This window comes from Macrotis lagotis, chromosome 1 (assembly GCF_037893015.1).
Source record: "Macrotis lagotis isolate mMagLag1 chromosome 1, bilby.v1.9.chrom.fasta, whole genome shotgun sequence".
NCBI lineage: Eukaryota > Metazoa > Chordata > Mammalia > Peramelemorphia > Peramelidae > Macrotis > Macrotis lagotis.
The window spans coordinates 888,653,092-888,674,911 of NC_133658.1; the positions used below are offsets into that span (position 1 = coordinate 888,653,092).

At 42.0% G+C, this 21,820-nt stretch overlaps 1 protein-coding gene across 9 annotated transcripts in view; it reads left to right on the forward strand.

Annotated features, from left to right (window-relative positions):
- The window catches only part of CHD5 (chromodomain helicase DNA binding protein 5), a 164,166-nt gene that overhangs the window by 33,743 nt on the left and 108,603 nt on the right, over positions 1–21,820 (forward strand). For all 9 annotated transcript variants that reach the window (XM_074218613.1, XM_074218609.1, XM_074218618.1 and 6 more), the window contains exon 2: positions 14,612–14,802. In XM_074218613.1, the coding sequence (XP_074074714.1) occupies positions 14,612–14,802 (191 nt within the window). The remainder of the gene's footprint in view (positions 1–14,611; positions 14,803–21,820) is intronic.

The window sequence follows — 21,820 nt, forward strand, 5'->3', positions numbered from 1 at the left end:
TCTCCTTTTTCTTTCTCCCATTCCATTTCCCTTTTTTTCTTATTGACTCCATTTTTACACCACATTTTATCTTCGAATTCAGCTTTCTCCTGTGCTTCAACTATAAAAGCTCCCTCTACCTGCTCTATTAACTGAGATGGTTCATATGAATATTATCAGTATCATTTTTCTATCCATGCAGTTCATCCTTATTAAGTCCCTCATATTTACCCCCTCTCCTCCAATCTCCGTGCTTCACCTGAGTCCTGTATCTGAAGATCAAACCTTCTGTTCAGCTCTGGTCATTCCAAAAGGAACCTTTGAAATTCCCCTGGTTCATTGAAAGTCCATCTTTTTCCCTGGAAGAGGACATTCAGCCTTGCTGGGTAGTTCATTCTTGGCTGCATTCTAAGCTCTTTTGCCTTCCGGTATATTGTATTCCAAGCCCTAGAGCTTCCAATGTAGCTGCTGCTAAGTCCTGTGTGATCCTGACTGCAGCTCCACGATATTTGAACTGTGTCCTTCTGGCTGCTTGTAATATTTTCTCTTTGACTTGGGAGTTCTGGAACTTGGCTATAATATTCCTGGGGGTTGGTTTTTTGGGATCTCTTTCTCGGGGGGATCAGTGGATTCTCTCCATTTCTATTTTGCCCTCTGCTTCTAGAATATCAGGGCAGTTTTCCTGTAGTAATTCTTTGAAAATGATGTCAAGGCTCTTTTCCTGATCATGCCTTTCAGGTATTCCAATAATTTTCAAATTATCTTTCCTAAGTCTGTTTTCCATATCAGTTGTTTTTTCAATGAGATATTTCACATTTTCTTCTAATTTTTCATTTTTTTGGTTTTGAAGTATTGATTCCTGATTTCTGGTAAATTCATCAATCTCCCTGAATTCTATTCTTTGTCTGAAGGCTTTATTCTCCTCAGAGAGTTTTCTTATCTCTTTTTCCATCTGGCCAATTTTGCTTTTTAAAGCATTTCTTCTCCTCCATACCTTTTTGAACTGTTTTATCCATTTGACCTAAGCTGGTTTTTAGCATGCTATTTTCTTCAGCATTTTTTTTGGATTTCCTTGACTAAGCTGCTGACTTCATTTTCATGTTTTTCCTGCATCTCTCTTTTCCCAGTTTTTCTTCTAACTCCCTCATTTGATTTTCAAAGTCTTTTTTGAGCTCTATCGTAGCCTGAGCCCAATTTCTGTTTTTCTTGGAGTCTTTAGATGCAGGAGCTTGTGCCTCCTCATCTTCAGACTGAGTATTTTGATCCTTCTTGGGCTCATTTGCAAAATATTTCTCAATCAATGGTCTTCCTCTTGTTTCTTTGTTTGTTCATTTTCCCAGCCTAAACCTGTTTTTTGGGGGGTGCTTCCTGAGCTTTTTGGGACACTCCCACAAGGGTCTCAGTATGTGAGGTTCTGTCCTCCCTCCTGGTCTGTGAATGACCATAAGTGCCCCCCTCTGCCACGGGGCTGAGGTGGGGGGGGGCCCTGCTGTTCTATGGGGGGGCCTAGACTGCGATCAGGATCTGAATGTGGTTAGAGCTCCAGAGTCCTGTTCCAGGGGCAGAGGACAGAGCTCTGCAGTCTCTCTTCACTCCCCTCCCTCAGCTCAATGGGCTCATGCCCTGGGGGTTCCTGCTTACTGGCTCCACCTGCTTCTGTTTCTGGGTCTAGGCTGCCGAAAGACCAGGCTGCTGGCTGTGTGCCCTAAGGGCTGGGCTCCAAATGCTTGCTCTGGCAGAGGTCCCCTGCTGTTCCCCCCCTTTGTGCCGGTGCTCCCCGGGGTGCAGCTCAGGAGACTCCCCCGCTGCTGTGAGCTGAGGCTCCCAGCGCCCTGGGGCTGCCTCCGGGAGGCTGAAGTTCTTTGGCTCTGGCGGGCCTCCCCTCTGGCGGGGCGCCCCTCCGGCCCCTGGGGAGCAGAGCCTTTCTGCTCTTTTCCAGGTTACCTTGAGTAGGAGAACTGCTTCACTGGGTCCCACTGTGGGTTCTGTCTCTCGAAAGTTTAGTTAGAGTCCTTAGTTTATGAGTTTTTATCAGAGAGCTCCTAAGACTTGATCCCTTCATGTCGCCATCTTGGCTCTGTCCCCCGAAAGTCCTATTTTCAGCAAAATAAAAAGTCCCTTTGTGGCTTGGGATTGGGTAAATTGCCATTAGGATCAAAAGAGTTGGAATTGGAGAAATAGATCATATAGTCCAGTCGTTTCAATTTGCAGATGAGGAAACCAAGTCCCAGAGGAAGTGACTGGCCAAAGTTCACACAATTAGGTATTTATTACATGTCTGAGGTAAAATTTGAGCTCAGGTCCTCCTGACTCCAGGGCCGATGCTCTATCCACTGGGTCATCTAACTGTACCCCTGCTTTGTAGAAAGCATTTTGTAAATGTAAGCTGTCCAGGAGGTGAGGGATATGGGAAAACAGGGAGCTGTTTCCCACAGATGATCTGGGGATTGAAGGGGTTGTCTGAATTCTGGTCCACTTAATCTTGAAGTCTTCCTCTAGGAGTTGAGAAGGTCTGAGATGTTTGAAAAAGAATATGACCAGATACCTAAGGAGAGGGACTGGAGGAAGAACCAGATTCATTTATCAGTATATGGGGTTAGGGATATGTAAGGTTCCCTATGATCAGAGACTGCTTTCTAGTGAAAGATTGGGAAGCAAGATGGAGTAAGGAGGCTGGTATGAAGGGGAAAGAATCAAACCAGCTCTTAATGTACAGCATGCTGCAAACCTTAAGGAGCGTGTAACTGCTGCATAGAGTGGTAGATTTTGAGTCAGAAACTGGAACTAAACACTGGTTGTGTAACCCTAAGTATCATCTCACCTCTGAGACTCAGTTTCCTTAGCTGCAAAATGAATATAATAATAGCATCTACCTCCTGGAGTTATGGCTTAACTGAGATAGGTTTTGCAAGGTAATAGGATTAAATGACTTACCCAAGGTCACACAGCTAAGTAAGTATTAAGTGTTTGAGTTCAAATTTGAACTCAGGTCCTCCTAACTCCAAATCCACCGTACCACCCAGCTGCCCAACTGAGATAGCTTTGTAAACTAAGGACTGGAAGAGGCAACTGTCAGATGAGAAAACTTCTCCTACTATTGGAGGTTGGCACCTTCTTTACAATTTACAGTCTTCAAGAATTGCCTTGGGGGCACAACCAGAATATATCAGAGATCTGACTTCAACTCTGGCCATTATCTAAATGTCATTTCTCATCCTCTTACTATTTTTCCTCCTCCTCCTCCTCCTCCTCGTCTTCTTTGTCTCTTAGGCTGAAAGGTTCATGAGGGCAGGGACTCTTATCTCAGCTTTTATCTCCTCCTGTACCAAATACAGGGCTTGGCACAGGGAAGAATATTTGTGGAATTGAACAAGCATCTGAGTCACTTCTCTGGGACAGACTTGGTACAGGGCAGTATGTCCTTGGGTTTGGGGCAGGCTGCCTATTTCTCACCTGACAAAGTACAAACTGTTCAGTCTGCCCATGGCCCTTTCCCACCTCCAGGATGCTTTGTCCCTGTTCCAGGGTTCTAGTTGGAGAGGATTCGAAGAACCAACCCCAGTAACCAGGCAAGACCAGTAAGCAGAAAAGGCTTCTTTTAATTGCTAGCCCCAGAGAGGAGATATTGGGTGTCTGGGCTCATCAGCCAGTGGGACTGCATTAGTATTACATCAGCCTTGGAGCACATTATATAACAAAGTGTGGGAAAAGGCTTCCGGCTCTGGCATCGGGAAATCAATCTTACAGAAGCAATGAGAGCAAGAGGGGGGAGCAAAGTAATAGAGATGAAAGAGGAAGAAGGGAAAGTTACAGGAGAGGAAGAAGAGGGAAGAGGGGCAGAGTAGGAAGTGGAAGAGAAGGGAGAGTGGGAGAAAGTATAGATGGGGAGGGGAGATGGGCAGAGTGATAGGAAGGAGGAGAAGGAGGAGAGGAAAAATAGAGGAAGCAGTGAGGGAGGGAGAGGAGGAAAAGGAAGAGAAGAGAGAGATGAGAGTGGTTGGAAGGAGGAGAAGAGGGAGAAGAGGAGGGTATAGATGGAAGAGGGGAAGATGGAGAGAGGAAGTCGTGAGGGAATGGGGGAAAAGGAGAAAGTAAAGATGGAAGAGGGAAAGATAGAAGGGAGAACAGAAGATGGAGAAGGAAGGGAAAGGAAAGAATATAAAGGAAGAGGAGGGATTGAGAAGAGGAAGATGAAGAGAAAGGAGAAATAGAGGAGAGAAAGAAGGAAGGATAGGTAGAGGAGGGGAGGAAGATGGAAAGATGAAGGAGGGAGCAGGAAAAAGAAGCAAAGGAGGTTGTACTGGAGAAGATGAAGGAGGGAGAAGGGAAGAGTGTTGACAACAGAGCTTGTATGGATCAGGGCAGAGTAGTGAGATAATCAGGAACATAGAGATAAAGTCCAATTGGAATTCCATCCCTCAGGGATTTTCCTGGATTCTTGCCCCAAACTATCTCACTATTTCTGGAAAAAATTACATTCAGTTTAGGGCCTATGGATCGATTATCTGTTGCAGTGAATGTTCCCAAGCCCACTCTCCTGAGAGGTACTCTCAATTTCTGGTGTGCATCTCTATGTTAGGGCTATCAGTCCCCTTCCAGTACCTCACTTCATCACCAAGGGGCTTTGGGCATTTCAAAAACAAAACATTAGGGAGACATACAAAGTCTTGTCCCCACTTAAATTCTTTTCATTCATGAATGCTCTGCCTTTATTGCTTTTTATTCTTTTCTGATTGTTATTTTGTTTTTCCACTTACATGTTATGAAAGTTTTTGCAATATTCATCCACTTGCATATTGATGTTACGCAATTTTCTGTCATTCTTCCTTCTCCCCCCTCCCCTCATTAGTGAACAGTCTAGTTGGACATTAGTGAACAGTCTAGTGGACATTGTACATGTATGTTTGTGTTTAACATGTAGACATATTAGTTACTTTTTGTATGAAGAGATAGGATTGAGGGAAAAGAAAGAAAACCATGAGATAGGAAGAGAAGATATAAGAGGAAGTTTATAAGAGGAAGTTTAACAAAGTGAGCACAGTGTTCATTTAGATTCTGTGGTTCCACCCCTTTGGTCTGACTGTGGATGGTGTCTAAACTATTTTCATTTTTCTTGATATCTTTTGTTTTTAAATCATAGTTTTTTTATGAAAATATGCTTCCCCCAATCCTACCCAGTAAACCTTCCCTTATAACAGAATAAAAAAAAAGAGACAAAATGAGCAGTTTAGCCCAGTTAACCAAACTCAACAGTCTTCCACCTCTGCAAAGAAAGTAGGGAGAAACAATTTCTCATCTCTTCTGTGGCTTGACCCTACTTCTAAAGCCTGGGACTTGGATGTTAACCTATTCCCCCTCCATACTTCTCTCTACATCCTGACACACTCTAGCTTAGGATAATGAGCATTCTCTCAGCAGGGCCCTGCCATGTGTTCTTGAAATCAAAGAAAATCAGTTTTGAGAGAGATCATCACCAAGACCAGTTGAAGACCAGAGAAGGAAATACCCGAAGGTCACACAGTAAGTAAGTGGTAGAGCCAGGCAGAATTAGAAGTTTCTAGGACCTTTTCCTTTCCCTTCCTTTACATTCCCTTCCCTCTCTCACCCCCTCGCCCTCTCTCTCCCTCAACTCCCTCCCTTCCTCCCTTCCTCCCTTCCTCCCTTCCTCCCTTCCCTCCCTCCCTCCCTCCCTCCCTCCCTCCCTCCCCTCCCTTCCTTCCTTCCTTCCTTCCTTCCTTCCTTCCTTCCTTCCTTCCTTCCTTCCTTCCTTTCCTTCCTTCCTTCCTTCCTTCTTTCTTCAATTTATTTTTGACTCTAGTCATTTCAGGTGAACTTCCCTGATCTTGTCAACCCTCATTTTAGGACTGGGTTGAATCCAACTCTTAATCTTTACCTGTATAGAGAGTAACTATAGTTAGAAACCAGAAAGATACTCTGGACTGTTTGGTATATGTGTGAATGCTACCTTCTCACTTTCTTTCCCATCATATATATGTTTTGCAAATCCATGCATATTTTATGGGTTGTTTTAAAGGGAATAAGTATTTTCTATTGTACTTAAAAACCGTACCACACAGTCTCTAGCCTTGATTTAAATATCATCTTGCTTTTGTCCTTAGATGTTTTGGTTTGGTGTATTTAAATTTTTTTTCTTAAATGGAGAGAACATTTTTTATTGATGTGATATATTTTCTTCTTTTTTTTTTGTAAGGCAAACGGGATTAAGTGGCTTGCCTAAGGCCACACAGCTAGGTAATTATTAAGTGTCTGAGACTGGATTTGAACCCAGGTACTCCTGACTCCAGGGCCGGTGCTTTATCCACTGCGCCACCTAGCCTGCCTGATATATTTTCTTCTTACTAGTGTTTAAGATTGCCCCCCCCCCCCACAGTTTGTCAGAGATCTCTTGTAACAAAATAAAACAATTAAATAAAAACTAATAATACAATGATCGTATCTGAAACTGTGACATCCCCTCATCTCTCGATTTAAAAAATGAGCAAAAGTCTATTTTCTCTCCTTCCCACCCCTTGATCCATTTGAAAAAAGAAAAGCATATTCCTTGTTACAAATGTGCATAATCAAGCAAAAATGAATTTCCTCAGTAGCTTTATACAAACATATTATGTCTCATTTTACACCTTAAATCCATCATCTCTCTGTTATGGATAGCATATTTCATATTTGGTCCTATGAAATCATAAATGGTCTTTGAATTGATCTTAGTTCTTACAGCATTCAAAATTATTTAGGTTTTATCTCATTGCTATTATATCAATTATTCTACTCATTTCATTCTTCACAAATCTTATCTTTTTGATATCCCATTTATATGCCACAATTTAGACAGTCATCAATTGATGGTATCTTCCTAATTTTCAGGTGTTTGCTATCACAAAAAAGGTGCTGCTATGAGTATATCTTGTACATCCAGGATCTCTCCTTATTTCTTTAATCCCTTTTGGATACAGACCTAATAGTGATGGGTAGGTCAAAAGGCATGCATGTTTTGTGTATAATTTCAAATTCTTTCTTGAATGACTGTACCCATTCACAAGTCCACAAAATCTACTAGTGTGCCTGTTTCCCCACAGACTCTCCAATATTTAGCATTTTCCTTTTTTTGTCACTTTTGCCACTCTGATGAGTGGGTAGTGTAAACACTTTAATTTTTATTTATCTATTTAATATTAGATGAGTCGTGATTTGCTTCTAGTTGAACTGTCTATAAGTCTCATCTCCGTAACTAAATGGGAGTAAGGTAAACCAAGTTTGACCCCTAGCTCTTAGTACTTAGGAAATGACTTTTAACAAATGACTTAACCTCTTTGATGCTCAGTGTACTCTTTTCTATATAGCACTTTTTTAGGTTTTTGCAAGGCAAATGGGGTTAAGTGGCTTGCCCAAGGCCACACAGCTAGGTAATTATTAAGTGTCTGAGACCAGATTTGAACCCAGGTACTCCTGACTCCAGGGCTGGTGCTTTATCTACTGCACCACCTAGCTTCCCCTAATAGCATTATTTCAAAACTCTGGAATGATAACTATTTAACCCACAGTGAGACCCAACCTGAAGTGTTACTCTATCACTGAGTATATCAAAGACATAGATCCAATAGCTAATCACTTAATTAAAGCATGAAACAACATCACTTTCAAGGAAGGTAATCAAATGACAAAACATTTTCGCTGCTTGTTCACAAGGGGTTCAAATCTCTTACACCGGGAGGAAAGTCAAAATCTAATTCCCCTTCAAACCTCTTAAAACTAAGCGCATCAGAAAGACACAATCACTTTGCAACTTACAGTCTAAGTAGAGGAAGCTTGTAATGTAGTTCATTTTGTTTTTGGAGTCTTTCCCAGCAATCCCTCTGGGGGAGACTGTAGCCATCATCATAGTCCAGACAGGATGAGTGTATTCAGGATGCCATCAACATTTCCCCATGTAGTCATCTTTTTTTCTCTCTCTGGGTCACAACTCTGTGTTGCTGCTCCCATCTTACCTTCAGAGTTCTCACAACCCTGCTTTTCTGTCACACTCTCAGCTCAGGTTACCATACTCTCTTTCCCTTACAAGTATGCCCCACCTCACACACCCGGAACATCCAACACAATGCACCCCTTCCTGGAAGTTCTATGTTCTGGAGCTTTCTCTCAGCTTATAACTCTGGTTAGGTCAAGCCATCCTGGAGAATAACCATTAAGGACAAAGGTCTTCTGCTCATGTTATGGCCGCCTCTATCCCCTTGGTAAAAAAACAAAGTAAAATAAATTGCAGGTCCTTTAAATCACAATGGGCGTTCAAGCACATCTGTAAGAAAACAAAAACATTTAACAAATAACATATAGCACAGTGACACATAATTATCTCAAATACATAGAATGTAGCAAGGTAATATATGGAAGATCAAACACATGGGTCACATATAGGAGAAAGGATACATTTGGAGTCAAATCATAACAATTCTACTTCTGTGACCCTGGACAGTTCAGTTGGCTTTTCTGGATCTGTTTCCTGTAAAATCATGAGGTTGAAGATGATGATTTCTTAGGTCCCTTCAAAGATTTATGTAGATTTAAAGCTAGAAGGGATTTTAGAGAGGGAGCTATGTGGCACAGTTGATTGAATGCTGGGCCATGAGTCAGGAAGAACAAAGTTTTAATCTGGTCTCAGACACTTAGTGGTTATGGGACTCATGGCAAGTCACTTCACCCTGTTTGCCTCAGTTTCCTCATCTGTAAAATGAGCTGGAGGAGGAAAATGGCAAACTACTCAGTATCTTTGCTTAGAAAACCCCAAATGGAGTCACAAAGAATTGGATATGATTGAGATGACTGAATAACAACAACTAATCAATTAATCAAAAAGCTAAGTACTGGAATGAATATTGTTCCTACATTTCCCATGAGGGAGTTAAGGAAATGGATGGCTCTCTTTCTCCTTACCCTATAGCTAGCTGCTTTGTCCTTAAGGAACTTATGCTTTACTGAAAGAGTCACTGCATATCTATTTCTATCTAGGCATCTATTTATCTGTATATCCATATATATGGCTTGAGCTGCCCAAAATTACAGAGTGGTAGAGCTGCTCTTCTTTGGGATTCTCCCAGGGGTCCTGGAACTGAGCACAGAGATACCATGAGGTTGTGATAAGTTAGAAGAAGAAGATATGAATGGCCCATATATGATATATAGAAAAGAAAAATAGATATAGATCTATAATGCTATAATAGATAACTGTAGATCTATGGGGCTATGACCTACATTATCCTATGTGTTGTGTATTGGGCTAAAGGGTCATGGAGAGAATATGGGTATAATGTCTTTGAAATCAGAATACAATAATTTATACTTTAGGTCAGCCACTTACTATCTATATGATCTTGGATGAATTCCTTCCTCCTTCCCTTCCTCCCTTCTTTCTTCCTTCTCTTCCTCCCTTCCTCCCTTCTTTCCTTCCCCCTTCCCTTCCTTTCTTCCTTCTACTAAGAACTAGTTGTTGGCTTTCCATTCTCTTCTCTTAGGGGCACTCTCTTCTCTGAATTAGTGACTATTGTCTGAACTGTTTAGTCTTGGGAGACTCTAAGCACTTAGAAGAATCAGGATAGAGGTGAATTCCTTGCTCTTTTGGTGTGATCTCTGATGCAGGAACTTTCCCTATGTGTTAGTCAGTTCCACATGAGGAAACTAAGACCTCTGGACCTCTATTATGTGGTATATGTACAAAGTAGACATAAGAATATAAGGGAGCCTTAGTACTTGGGAGTTGGGTGGTACCAAAAAAGGCCTGCAAAGGGAATTGTTTAATTTGGGTCTTGAAGGAAATTAAGGATCTTAGAGGTAGTCATGGAGGAGGGAAAGGCATTCTGGGATAGCTAGTGGAAAGTCATGGAATGATGAGCAATAAATAGGTCAGTGTGATTGAATCATTGAGGGCAATGATATATAAGAAGACTAGAAAGACAGGACAGGATCAGGATGTGAAGTACTTTAGGTATAAGTCAAACAGAGGAGTTCATCTTTGATTCTCAAGGATCACTATCTAACACAGATAGATAACATATCTAACACAGAGGTAATAGTGAGACTGAAGTTTGTTGCTGTGGGGTGGATTAGGCCTATGTTCTAGGAAAATCATGGGATTATCATGGGATCATGGCTTTAGAATTGAAAGATATTTCTGAGATAATCTCATTCAAGTCCCTTATTTTACAGATGAGGAAACTGAGGCAAAGAGAGGTCAAGGGACTCACCCAAGGTCATGTAGGTAGAAAGTGGCTGACCTAAGACTCAACTGATGTATTCTGACTCCAAAGTCATGGGACCACATTGCCTCCATGATCCTTTGACCCAGGCCATAACACATAGGATGATTTAGACCAAAGCCCTTGAATATGCAAGGATGACGGAGTTCATCTAGTCCAGTCTCCTTCATTGTACAAATGAGATCATTAAAGCTCACAGAAGTTACTCAAAGTCATACTGGTAGTGAGAGAGATAGGGTTGGAATCCAGATGCTGTGATGCTAAATCCATTCTCTTTCCTCTATTTTATCTTACCTCTTAGTATCAGGATGGCATATTGTTGGGCAAATATAGAGGTCATTGGTCATGTTGAGATCCTGGACAACAGACATACTGCATACACTCCATATTCTGATACATAACACCTTCTCCTATATGTCAGATCAGACATTGGATAGATGATCCTGGGGGTGCTGTCCATTCAGCACCCTCAGCCCCACTGCCCCTGGACTCAAACATGAATCTGTGGAATTGTTGCTAGCTCTGTTCCCTAGTGAATTAGGTTCTGTGGTCGGCTTTCATGACTGAATAATAATAGCCAGCATTTATGCGGTACTCTTAAGGTTTGCAAAGAACTCTACATGTGTTTTCTCGTCTTTATCCTCTCAGCAACCCTGTGTGGAAGGTGCCATCATTATTCTCATTTTACAGACAAGGAAACTGAGGTCACCCCCTAATAATAATAAACAGTAATAACAATTAGCATTTACTGGGTAACTAAGTGGCAAAGTGGTGACATGCTGGAGTCAGGAAGACCCCAGTTAAAATATGACCTCAGACCTTTACCAGCTATGTGACCCTAGGCAAATCACTTCATCCTGTTTGCCTCAGTTTCCTTATCTGTAAAGTGAACTAGAAAAGGAAATGGCAAATAACTTCAGGATCTTTGCTTAGAAAACCCCAAATGGAGTAATGATGAGTTGGATACTGAGCAGCAACAATGGCAACAATAAAAACGAGTATTTATAGAATTCTAGAGTTTGCAGAGCACTATACATTTATCTCATTTGATCCTCTCAATGACCCTGCGTAGTAGCTTCTATCATTATTCTCATTGCACAGGTAAGGAAACTGAGGCATCTTCCCTCACCTTCCTTCTGGAAAGAGGAACCCCTCTGCTTGGGGTAGGCTTAGCACAGTTATCTGACCTTATTTCACCACCACCATCATCATCATCGCATCATCATCATTATCATCATCATCTTCTTCTTCTTCTTCTCCTCCTCCTCCTCCTCCTCCTCCACCACCACCTTTTCTTCCTCTTCTTTCCTTTCATGGCCTCATGTAATCTTTGTGCTTAGTTCTAGACTCCTTGGGTGAGTCCCAATGAATAGCAACACTACCATCACTTGGGGCAGCTAAAGTTACAGGAGAATTTTCATTAAAGGAAAAGTCATATTAGGTGGCATAGTGGCTAAAGACAGGAAGACCTGAGTTCATGCTTCAGACCCTAACTAGTTGTGTGATTCTGGGCAAGTTACTTATTCATTATCAGCCTTAGTTTCCACATTCATAAAATGAGGACAACAATAGAATCTGTCTATTTTCCAGGATTTCTTTGAAGAACAACCAAGATAATGTGTATAAAGCACTTTGCAAACCTTAAAACACTATTTAAATGTTAGCTGCTATTATATTGCATGTAAATGGGGAGGGATAATTGAGTTATCTACTTCCCAGGTAGCTTTCCAATGAAGAAAGTGATTAGCAAGCCTTTTAAAACCTGATAGAAATGTGAATTAGTTCTATTATAGCCTTGGCTGTGCCTCCTGTAAAGCCCATCACAGAGCTGAGTACATACCCTGCCAGGTCTACTGCCTGTTCTCAAGAAATGGCTATTGATTGATTGATTGATAGGGTGAGCTTCCTGTTGTAAGTGACCAGATGTGGACCTGGATGGAGGACCAGGGTAGAGGATCCTGGCAGAGTCTAGGGAAGGTAGTGGTACAGTGGAAAGAACACCGTAAAGTCAGAGAATCTGGGTTCAAACCCACTGGTTTTTCTTTCTTTGTAACCTTGGGCAGATGACCTCAACCTTTTTGGGCCTCGGGTTCTTCATCTGTAAAAATAGAGGACTGAACTAGATGACCTCTAAGATTCCTTCTAGCCTCAAATCTATGATCTTAAGAGAATAATTATGGGAAGTTAGTAAATGGAGAGGAGAAGTATCGGGGCTGATGAGAAAGGAAGAGGAACAGGGACTAGAGGATAAATGTCAAAGAAATTTTTTTCCCTAGAATATATTGCCACACTGTAGCTCAATAATCTTCGATGATTCCATATCACTCCCAGAATAAAATAAAGATTTCAAAGTATAGTGGTTAAAAAAAAACCTTTACAATTTGGCTCTGGCTTGCTTTCCAGGCTTATTTCACATTGCTCCTCCTTATGCACTCTATAGTCTCGTCAAAATGTCTTCCTTTCTGTACCCTACTCTCTCTTAACTCTGGACCTTCAAACAGGTGATTTGCACTCCCAGGGTGCACTTCTTTCTCCTTCTGAGTCCTGTCCTCCAAGATTTAGAGCAGTTGGGTATCTCAAATCTTGTGTCTTTCCTGATCCTACCTAGTTGTCAATGCTTTCTATCTCCAAATTACCTTGAATTGTTTACTGGTAGTAGCCATGACAACCTCTCACATATGAATCCTTATAAAAACTACCTTTTGTTGGGGGGGGGTCAGTAACCACTCAAAACCATAGCTTAGAACCCCTCCATGTAATTCCTTTTTCCAGCCAACAGTTCAAAGTAAGGGATTTAATCAAACAATATACAGTAAATAAGATAACAATAAAAGATTTCCCCACTGCACACATGAGATACTCTCTCCTCTCAGAGATTATCACATCACCATTGAGAAGAGATATACAGAACATGTGTGACTAAAGGAACATGTAGGAAGGTGCACATACATAAGGAACTAGTATGAGAAGATATGCCATTATTCACATTTCTTTATTTGCAATTAAAGAAATTCACATTTTAAAATTTACAAAAAGGAAATTTCACAATTCCTTATTCCTGGTCCTTATTTCTCACCTGGTTGCATGACTGTGGGACTTCTTTGATTTTTTTCTACCATACCTCTGCAGCTGCTACCTGCTTTCCACCTTTCCCCCTTCTTTTTTGAAAGTTTTCTTCCTTCATTAGATTGTAAACTCCTTGAGGGAAGGGACTATCTTTTTATTTTTTTTTTGCATTTGTATCTTCGGCATTTAGCATAGTGTTTGATATTTGGAAGTTGTTTAATAAATGTTTGTTGACTGACATGTCAGAAAGCCTTATGTTCAGGGTATACACATGGAGGCTGATACATGGGAAAAACATGCTGCAGATGTGGGTAGAGTCAGGATGTGCTCCGATGCTATGGAATTCTTGTTATTCTCTAATGATGTTATTACACTCTCTTTCTAGCTAGCTCCTCAGAACTTCATTCCCACTTTGCATTAATTATAATGTCACCTTCACTGGTCTTCATCACTGGTTGCTCTCTTGTCATCTTCTGGACCTTATAGGTCCAAGACCAACATTTGCTGAGCTCTCTGCTCTTATCTGCTGAAGTTTAGTGGCTGGAAAGGCTCTCTTTCTGACTAAGATATGCTGAAACATTTTTAGTGTTTGGCTTTGAGGCTATGAGGTATCACACCTAGCCAGGAAAACCTTTCAAAAAAGAAGGATCTTAGGCTAAGATTGATTCGATGCTTTTAATCATTTCTTTGTCCCATTATGGTTCCAGACAACTATCTGACTTAAGGTTAGAAAAATCCCCTATAACTCCTATTTAACATTTGAATATCAGAGGACTTGCCTCACATAGGAGTTGGGTAGAGACTGGGATGATAAAGCCCATCTCATTTTCCAAATCCTCTTTGACTGTTGGCATGTAAATAAATTTGGGCAAGAACAGATTGGCAAGATGAAGTACCTGGACTTCCTTCATTGAGCATATCTGCCTTTTTTGTTTAGCTCTGCTCTGCCCAGAAAGGGAAATAGCCTTAAAGAGCACGTTGGATAACTTAGTAGGTTTATTGGAATTGAAAACCCAACAAATTGGGAGTCTGGAGAATTGAGTTCTAGATTTCACAGACTGTGTGTCCCTGCTTATTTTTATTCTTGTCTTTGTATTCCTGTCACCTATGCTTAAGATGTGTTTGTTGAATTGGAACTGGAAAAGGGGAAGGAGTGTGGGTTTGGGTAGGACTGGGAGAGCAACAGACTGACTATGGGGAGGGGGAAGGTGTTGGAGGGAGAGCATGAAAGGGTTGGAGGGAAATGTGAATTTACTTTTGGAATTTACTTTTGGCTAACTTCTGACCCATTCATTCCCTAGGGCTTTCTCCTTACTCCTCGAAGGGCCTGGGTAACACCCCTGTCTTTTGGTTACCTCCAGAAGAAGAGGATGGGGGTCTTGAAGGCCTGGAAGAATTCTATCCTGAGGAACCAGTATGTGTTCCCAAGAAGAAGAAATCTAAGAAACTGAAGGAGAACAAGACATCTAAAGTGAAAAGGAGAAAGAAAGAGGTACAACTATGGGACCTTGTTGGGGTTGAGAAAGATGTGGAACTGGGGACCAAGATTATAAACATTGGCAGACCCAGGCAGGCTCTGGCCATCAGTATGGATTTGGTCTCTTCACCTATATCAATACTAAATAATTGGAAAGACAAGTTTATTGGAATTGAAAACACAACAAATTGGGAGTCTGGAGAATTGAATTTTAGACCTCACAGACTGTGTGAACTTGGGAGAGTTCCTTCCCCTCTCTGAGCCTCACTTTCTTCCTATGAATCATAGACTGTGGACTAGAAAAGGTACCTCAGAGTCTATCTAGTCAAATCTTTCATTTTACAGATGAGGAAACTGAGGTTTGAAGAAGCTGAATGATCTGCCCAAGGTCACAGGAAGGATTTGAACTCAGGTCCTCATAGGACTCATTTCTTGAACCCAGATGGCTCTGGAGGGGAAAGTGAGGCTGGTGGCTTTGCTGAGACCCTCCATCACTAAAATCCAGTTCATTTGCAAGTTGTATCACCTTCTTGATGTCATGGTCCTCTTTGAGAATGAAGGACAAAAGCCAAACAAAAACCAAGAAAACAAAATTGTGTCAGGCTGAGCTAGTAGATGTAAAATATTTTGAAAAGAATATAGAGACTTATAAATGCCCTCGTATTCTCAGAGGGTGTGGGACGTTGTCTTCTACCTTGATCAGACCATATCTTTAATATTATGTTCAGCCTGAATGGCCTATATTAGGAGGAAGGACAATGATGAGCTGGAGACTCATAGGATGATGGAGGGGCTTGATATGGGGAAGAGGAAGTGTTAGATATGTTCTTCCTTTAAGTCTCAATGAAAATTCTTTCTTTTATTCAAAACCTTCCCCAATTTCTTTGCCCCCCAACCTTTTTAATTCAAATGCCTTCCCTCTGTTCATTTTCTCCTATTTGTCCTATATACACTCATATATATTTTATATATATCTATACATACACATACACACACACACACACACACATAAGTATCTTGCTTTGTATGGACTTTTTCATGCTGTCTCCTCCATTAGATTGTAATCTCTCGAGGGCAGGGACTGTCTTTCACCTCTTTGTATTTCCAACACAACATAGTGGTTGGCATATAAGTAGATGGTTAATAAATGTTTATTGATTGTTCTGCTTGGACCCTGAAGGAAGAACTAGACTGACTGTGTGGAAGTTGCCCAGAAGCAGATTTCAGCTTGAAAGGAGGAATATGGGTGAGGTGGGTGGGTTCTCTTTCATTTAAGATCTTATGTAGAGATACTGGATGCCCTTTATTGAGGGATGTTGTAGGAAGAATTCTGACTGAGTCACAGGTTGACATGTTGACCTCTGATTAAAGGGACTAGAAGGATGCCCTGGTGTGGGATGCCAATTCAGGAGACTTGGTCCTGAATTCCAGATTCTGGTCCCTCCTATATCCTGGCTAGCCACAGTGCCATCCTTCCATCTAGACCCAGTCCTACTACTCCCTTCATTCCCCTTGTCTGCAGAATTGTTTCTGAACCCTTGTTTGGGAAGGTCTGCAATGCAGCAGCTTTGACTGCTCCTCCCCAGGGAAGACTGTATGTCTCCCCAACACATATTTAACCTCAAGTGTTCCCTAGGCAGCTCTTTCTATTGGGATCCAGAAGGATCCTTCTATATTTATGTTCGTTCCTCATCCACAAACCATTTACCATTTACCCTGATAATCCCAAATAGTCTGGAATCCCACTGGCTTTCTTAAGGCAGAGCTTGATGATCATTAAATCTGGATCAGAACTCTGAATGAATGAATGAAAAGCATTTATTAAATGCTTATGCTAAGTATCATGCTAAGCATGGAAAATACAGCAAAAACTAGACAATTTCTGGTTCATGCTCTAACTGGGGGACAAAAGGTGTACAAAATAGCTGCAGGGAAGATGGAAATGCCTTTAAGACTTGAGGGGGCTGCAGTGAGGTGGATGGCAAGGAGTGGAGGGCTTCCTCTTAACCAAGCAGTTAAGATGACAGCGAGGGCTCTGGTAGGGTATCTCTAGCAGGGTAGATGGGAGAGGTCCATCTCCTCAGCAGTGGAGTTGTTGATTTTCATCCCACTCAAACCTTTTGAGCAGTAGAATAGTAAGAGGAAAAGCCGAGAGCTACAAGCGAAGATCCCAATTCCATATAGATGTGAGTTAAAGGCTGGAGTAAGGGGTGGTAGAAATCAAAGGGGGTAGGGTGCTCCCTTTCCATCCACCCTCAAATTCTGCCCCTGCTGAATTCTTAGTAAAATTTAGAATTGAAAGGAACTTTAGAGATCATTTAGCACCCAATCCACCCCCATTTCATATATATATATATATGAAACTCAGATCCATAGATTTGTTCATGGTCACTTAAACTAGTAATGGTGGAGGAAGATATTGGGTAGAGAGCAGTGAGGGACTCACCCATACGAAAGTAGTTTTCTTATGCAGTTTTGGAAAGAGTAATGCCTGAAGACCCAGTTTCAAATCTTGGCTTTTCTAAAGTCCTTGGGTGACCTTGGGCCAGTATCTTCCTCTCTCTGGGACTCAGAGATTAACATACCACTCTCCTCCAGAGAGCTCAAATGATGAGGCCATCCTGTTCAACCTTGGCTTTTTACAGGAGCCTGAAGGGGAGAAATGACTTACCAAAGGTCATATTAGTAGTGTAGCAAAGTAGGATCATGAACCCATGGCCACTGAATCCAGAGTCTATATTTCCCAGTCTCTCTGCCCTCCCCGCCCCCCCCCCCCATATACATCTGAACATTGATTTCACAGGACTATCAGGAGGATTGAATGAGATCATGGAAATAAAGCTCAGTTCAAACTTTAAAGTGCTAAATGTCATTGTCTTGGTCATGCTCATCAAACTCCTCCCCTCTCCTCTCCTTTCCTTTCTTCTCCTTCCTCTTTCTTCTGTTCCTCCTTTCTTCCCTTCTCCTCCTTTCTCCCTCTTCTTTTTTCTCCTTTCTTCTCTTCTTCCCTCTTCCTTCCTCCTCCTCCTCTCCCCCCTCCTATTCTCTCTCCTCTTCTCTCTCCTCTTTTCTTCCCTCTCCCCTTGGGGAATCTGAAAGTGTTGTCTTTTGGTATCTTCTCTGCCCCGGCAGAGAAACCTGGCAGACCTGGAGAGATGTCTGTCTTACCTTGTTCAAGTGGCCAGAAAACTGGGTTGAAATCCAAACCTGTCACATTGGTTCTCTTGGTAGCTGGGGCAAATCACTCTCTCCCTCTGGGATCCTCACGAAATTCCTTAACTTTAAAATGGGCATAATGATACAACTGCTTCCCAGAGTTGTTAAAGGACTCGTAAATGTGAGCTGTTATCAGTAACATCAGCGATTATTGATATTAATGATAATTTTTTGCAAATCTCTAGAGACAGTACGGGGGAAGCCTAGTGCCTGTAGGGGAGGAGTGGAGGTGTGGTCCTGTACAGCCCATCGGTTGCCTTCTGCATTGGGTAACAAGGGAGTGGGGCACAGAGAAGAGAAGACCAGGAGAAGGGGACTTAAGTGTTCAGAATGTTAAGGCTGGTCCCTGACTTCCCAGCCCCTTCCCCTCTTCCCCTCCCCCCCAAATGTTGTAAAATGGTTGCTGTTCTCAGAAACAGGAGCGCCCACTGATCCAGCTGTTGATACTTTGCGCAGCAGCTGTTGGGGTCCTAGAGATGCCCAGTCTCCTTTTGCATTTTAATTTCATTGGCTGAGCCTTTGAGCCCCTCCCCCTAGCTCTGACCCCCACCTCTCTTTGGGGTTCGTGGGCAGACAGCTCGCTTTCTCCCATCTTCATCTTTCCATCCTCTTTCCTCCCCTTCCCCAGCCTTCTTCACTATATTCTTTGTCCTCCCCGTCTTGCGAGCCCTGGGGTGAGGAAGAAGCACATGGCCAGAACCCACTCCTCTCATTTCCTCGTCCCTCCCCCCAGCCTTCTACTTCCCAGCCCCAACAGAAAGACTAGCCCCTCCAGTGTGCTGGGGGACCAGCAGACTGATTGCCCAGCTCTTCCTTGTCCCTTTCAGTTGAATCAAATAAAAAAGATTTCCTAGTCTTATTTTTTTCCCTCCCTCAAAGAATCTCTAAATGTGTCCAAAATCTGTTTAAGGACCCAAGAGAGGGAGGGTCTTTATCTTGCTATGTCATTTGAATGGATTTTAGTCTCCCTGTATTTCCTTCCCAGCCTCTTTACCCTCTCTTTCTCCTTTCTCTTCATCTTCCCTTTTGTTTCCCTCCCTTTCCTCTCCATTTTCTACTCTTTGCTTTTAGAAGTCCCCACTTCTGCCCTTTCTTCTCTTTTCCCTCCCCTTCTATTACCCTCCTCCATCTTCTTTTCTGCTTTCTCCATCTTCCTTCTTTCTCTTCCTTTCCCCTTTGTCTTCCTTCATACTCTCTTCCCTTCTTTCTGCCACCTTCCCTTCCTTCTCTCTCCCCTGCACTTCTTCCTTTCTCCTTTCTCTGTTTCTCACCCTTCTCTTATCCTCTCCTTCTTTCTTCTTTCTCCCATCCTTCTCTTTTCTCCTTCTATTTCCTCTCTTCCCCCTCTCTTCCCCTTCCTCTCCCTCTTTCCTTCTCTATTTCTATCCCCTTCCACCTTCTTCCTTCTCTGTCTGTCTTTGTTTTTGTGTCTATTTCTATGTCTGTCTCTCCCCTTTTCCTTCTCCCTTCCTGTTTCCCCAACCTCCCCTGTATTTTTCCTCACTCAGACTTGGTGTCCTTGAAGTTACAATGGAAAGAGATTTATGTCTGGTTCTTTGGACATAATGGAGAGAACAATAGCATAATTTACTGGGAAAAGAGAAGAAAGGGTATTGAATGTAGAATCAGAGTTTGGGTTCAAATTCTGACACTTTCCCTTTGTGGGCCTCATTCCCTTGACCATACCAAAAAGGGACAGGCCTTGGTGATCTCTCTGGACCCTTCCATTTCTCAGTCTCTTAAATGTCTCTCTGCACAGCCCTTTTATTTTTTCAAGATGAGTTGACTTTCCAATCTGGTTCCACTAATTTCTCATGATAAAGGTAAGAGGCTAGTGTGTTGTTCAGGAAAGTTCTGGCAGTGGACACAGAGGAGCTGGGTCAGAACCTTGGCCTTGGAGTCACTTCCCTCTCCCTGGGTCTCAGTTTCTTCGTCTGTCAAATGAAGAAGCTGGCCTAGAAATGTGCTCTGAGATTTCCTCCAGCTCTATCTTCTCATCTTTAAAATCAGTGGCTTGGACTAACTAGCAGGACTCTGAGGTTCTTGTAGTTTAAATGCAATGATCTTAGGATGTTTTCACGGGAGATATAATAAGAGCTGACATTTACACAGGTTTGAAGAGTTACAGAACCTTTTATTTACATCATTTCATTTGAGGCTTATATTATCAGTATTACAGGTATTATTATCTGTACAGAAAAGGAAACTGAGGCACAGAGAGGTTAAGTCATTTACCTAAGGTTACAACTAGGAGTTGTCATAGGCAGGTAGGATTCGAACCTAAATCTTCTTAGCTTCGAGATAGTGTTATCTGAGGGGTCTAGTGTAGATGGCTTCTAAAACCCTTCCCAGTATGACCGCCTTTGTTCTTTTTTTTTGAATTATAAAGATTTTATTTATTTTGAGTTTTCAATTTTTCCCCTAATCTTACTTCCCTCCCCCCACAGAAGGCAATTTGCCAGTCTTTACATTGTTTCCCATGTTGTACCTTGATCCAAATTGAGTGTGATGAGAGAGAAATCACATCCTTAAGGAAGAAACATAAAGTATAAGAGATAACAAGATCAGACAATAAGATGTCAGGTTTTTTTTTTTCCGGAATTAAAGGTAAATAGTCCTTGGTCTTTGTTCAAACTCCACAATTCTTTCTGTGGATACAGATGGTATTCTGTATTGCAGAGAGCCCCAAATTGTCCCTGATTGTTGCACTGATGGAAAGAGCAAGTCCATCAAGGTTGATCATCACCCCCATGTTGCTGATAGGGTGTACAGTGTTTTTCTGGTTCTGCTCATCTCACTCAGAATCAGTTCATGCAAATCTCTCCAGGCTTCCCTGAATTCCCGTCCCTCCTGGTTTCTAATAGAACAATAGTGTTCCATGACATACATATACCACAGTTTGCTAAGGCATTCCCCAGTTGAAGGACATTCACTTGATTTCCAATACTTTGCCACCACAAACAGGGTTGCTATGAATATATTTGTACAAGTGATGTTTTTACCCTTTTTCATCTCTTCAGGGTATAGACCCAGTAGTGGTATTGTTGGATCAAAGGGTATGCTCATTTTTGTTGCCTTTTTTGGGCGTAGTTCCAAATTGCTCTCCAGAAAGGTTGGATGAGTTCACAGCTCCACCAACAATGTAATAGTGTCTCAGATTTCCCGAAACCCTTCCAACAATGATCATTGTCCTTTATGATGACCACCTTTGTCCTAAGGGCCCTCCCAGCTCTGATATTCCTTGTTCTAAGGACCCTCCCATCTCTAACATCCTGGGTTCTAAGGACCCTCCTAGCTCTGACATTCATGTTCTAGGTCTTTCTTCCAGTTCTGACATTCTATATTTTCAAAGATCTCTAGTGGTTCTAGCATTCTTTATCCTCAAACCTATCCCAATTCTGTCCTAAGACTTCTCACTGATATTCTGTGTTATATAGCCCTTTCCAGAGCTAATATTCTCAGTTCAAGACTCTGTGCTCTAACATTTTATGTTCTGAGCTCCATCCCAGTTCTGACATTCCATCTTCTGGGATGTGGGTGCAGGTTAAGAAGGGCAGTTACTAGCCAGTGCTCATTGGGGAAATCATATTATTCCTATCCATCCAATTTACTGTTTAACTGGAGCTACTTTTGGCTTTACAATCACAAACTTGTTTTTCTGAGCTGAAAGGGAAGGTATTTGGTAAAGATGACGCTCCCAAAGTGAACTATTGATGAGCCTCTTCTTCCCTCCTTCTTTCTTTTCCCCCAAAGAGAAGGTTCCCCCTATATCATTCAGTGACCTGGGTTGCAATGGGTATACTTCAGTCAGTTAATA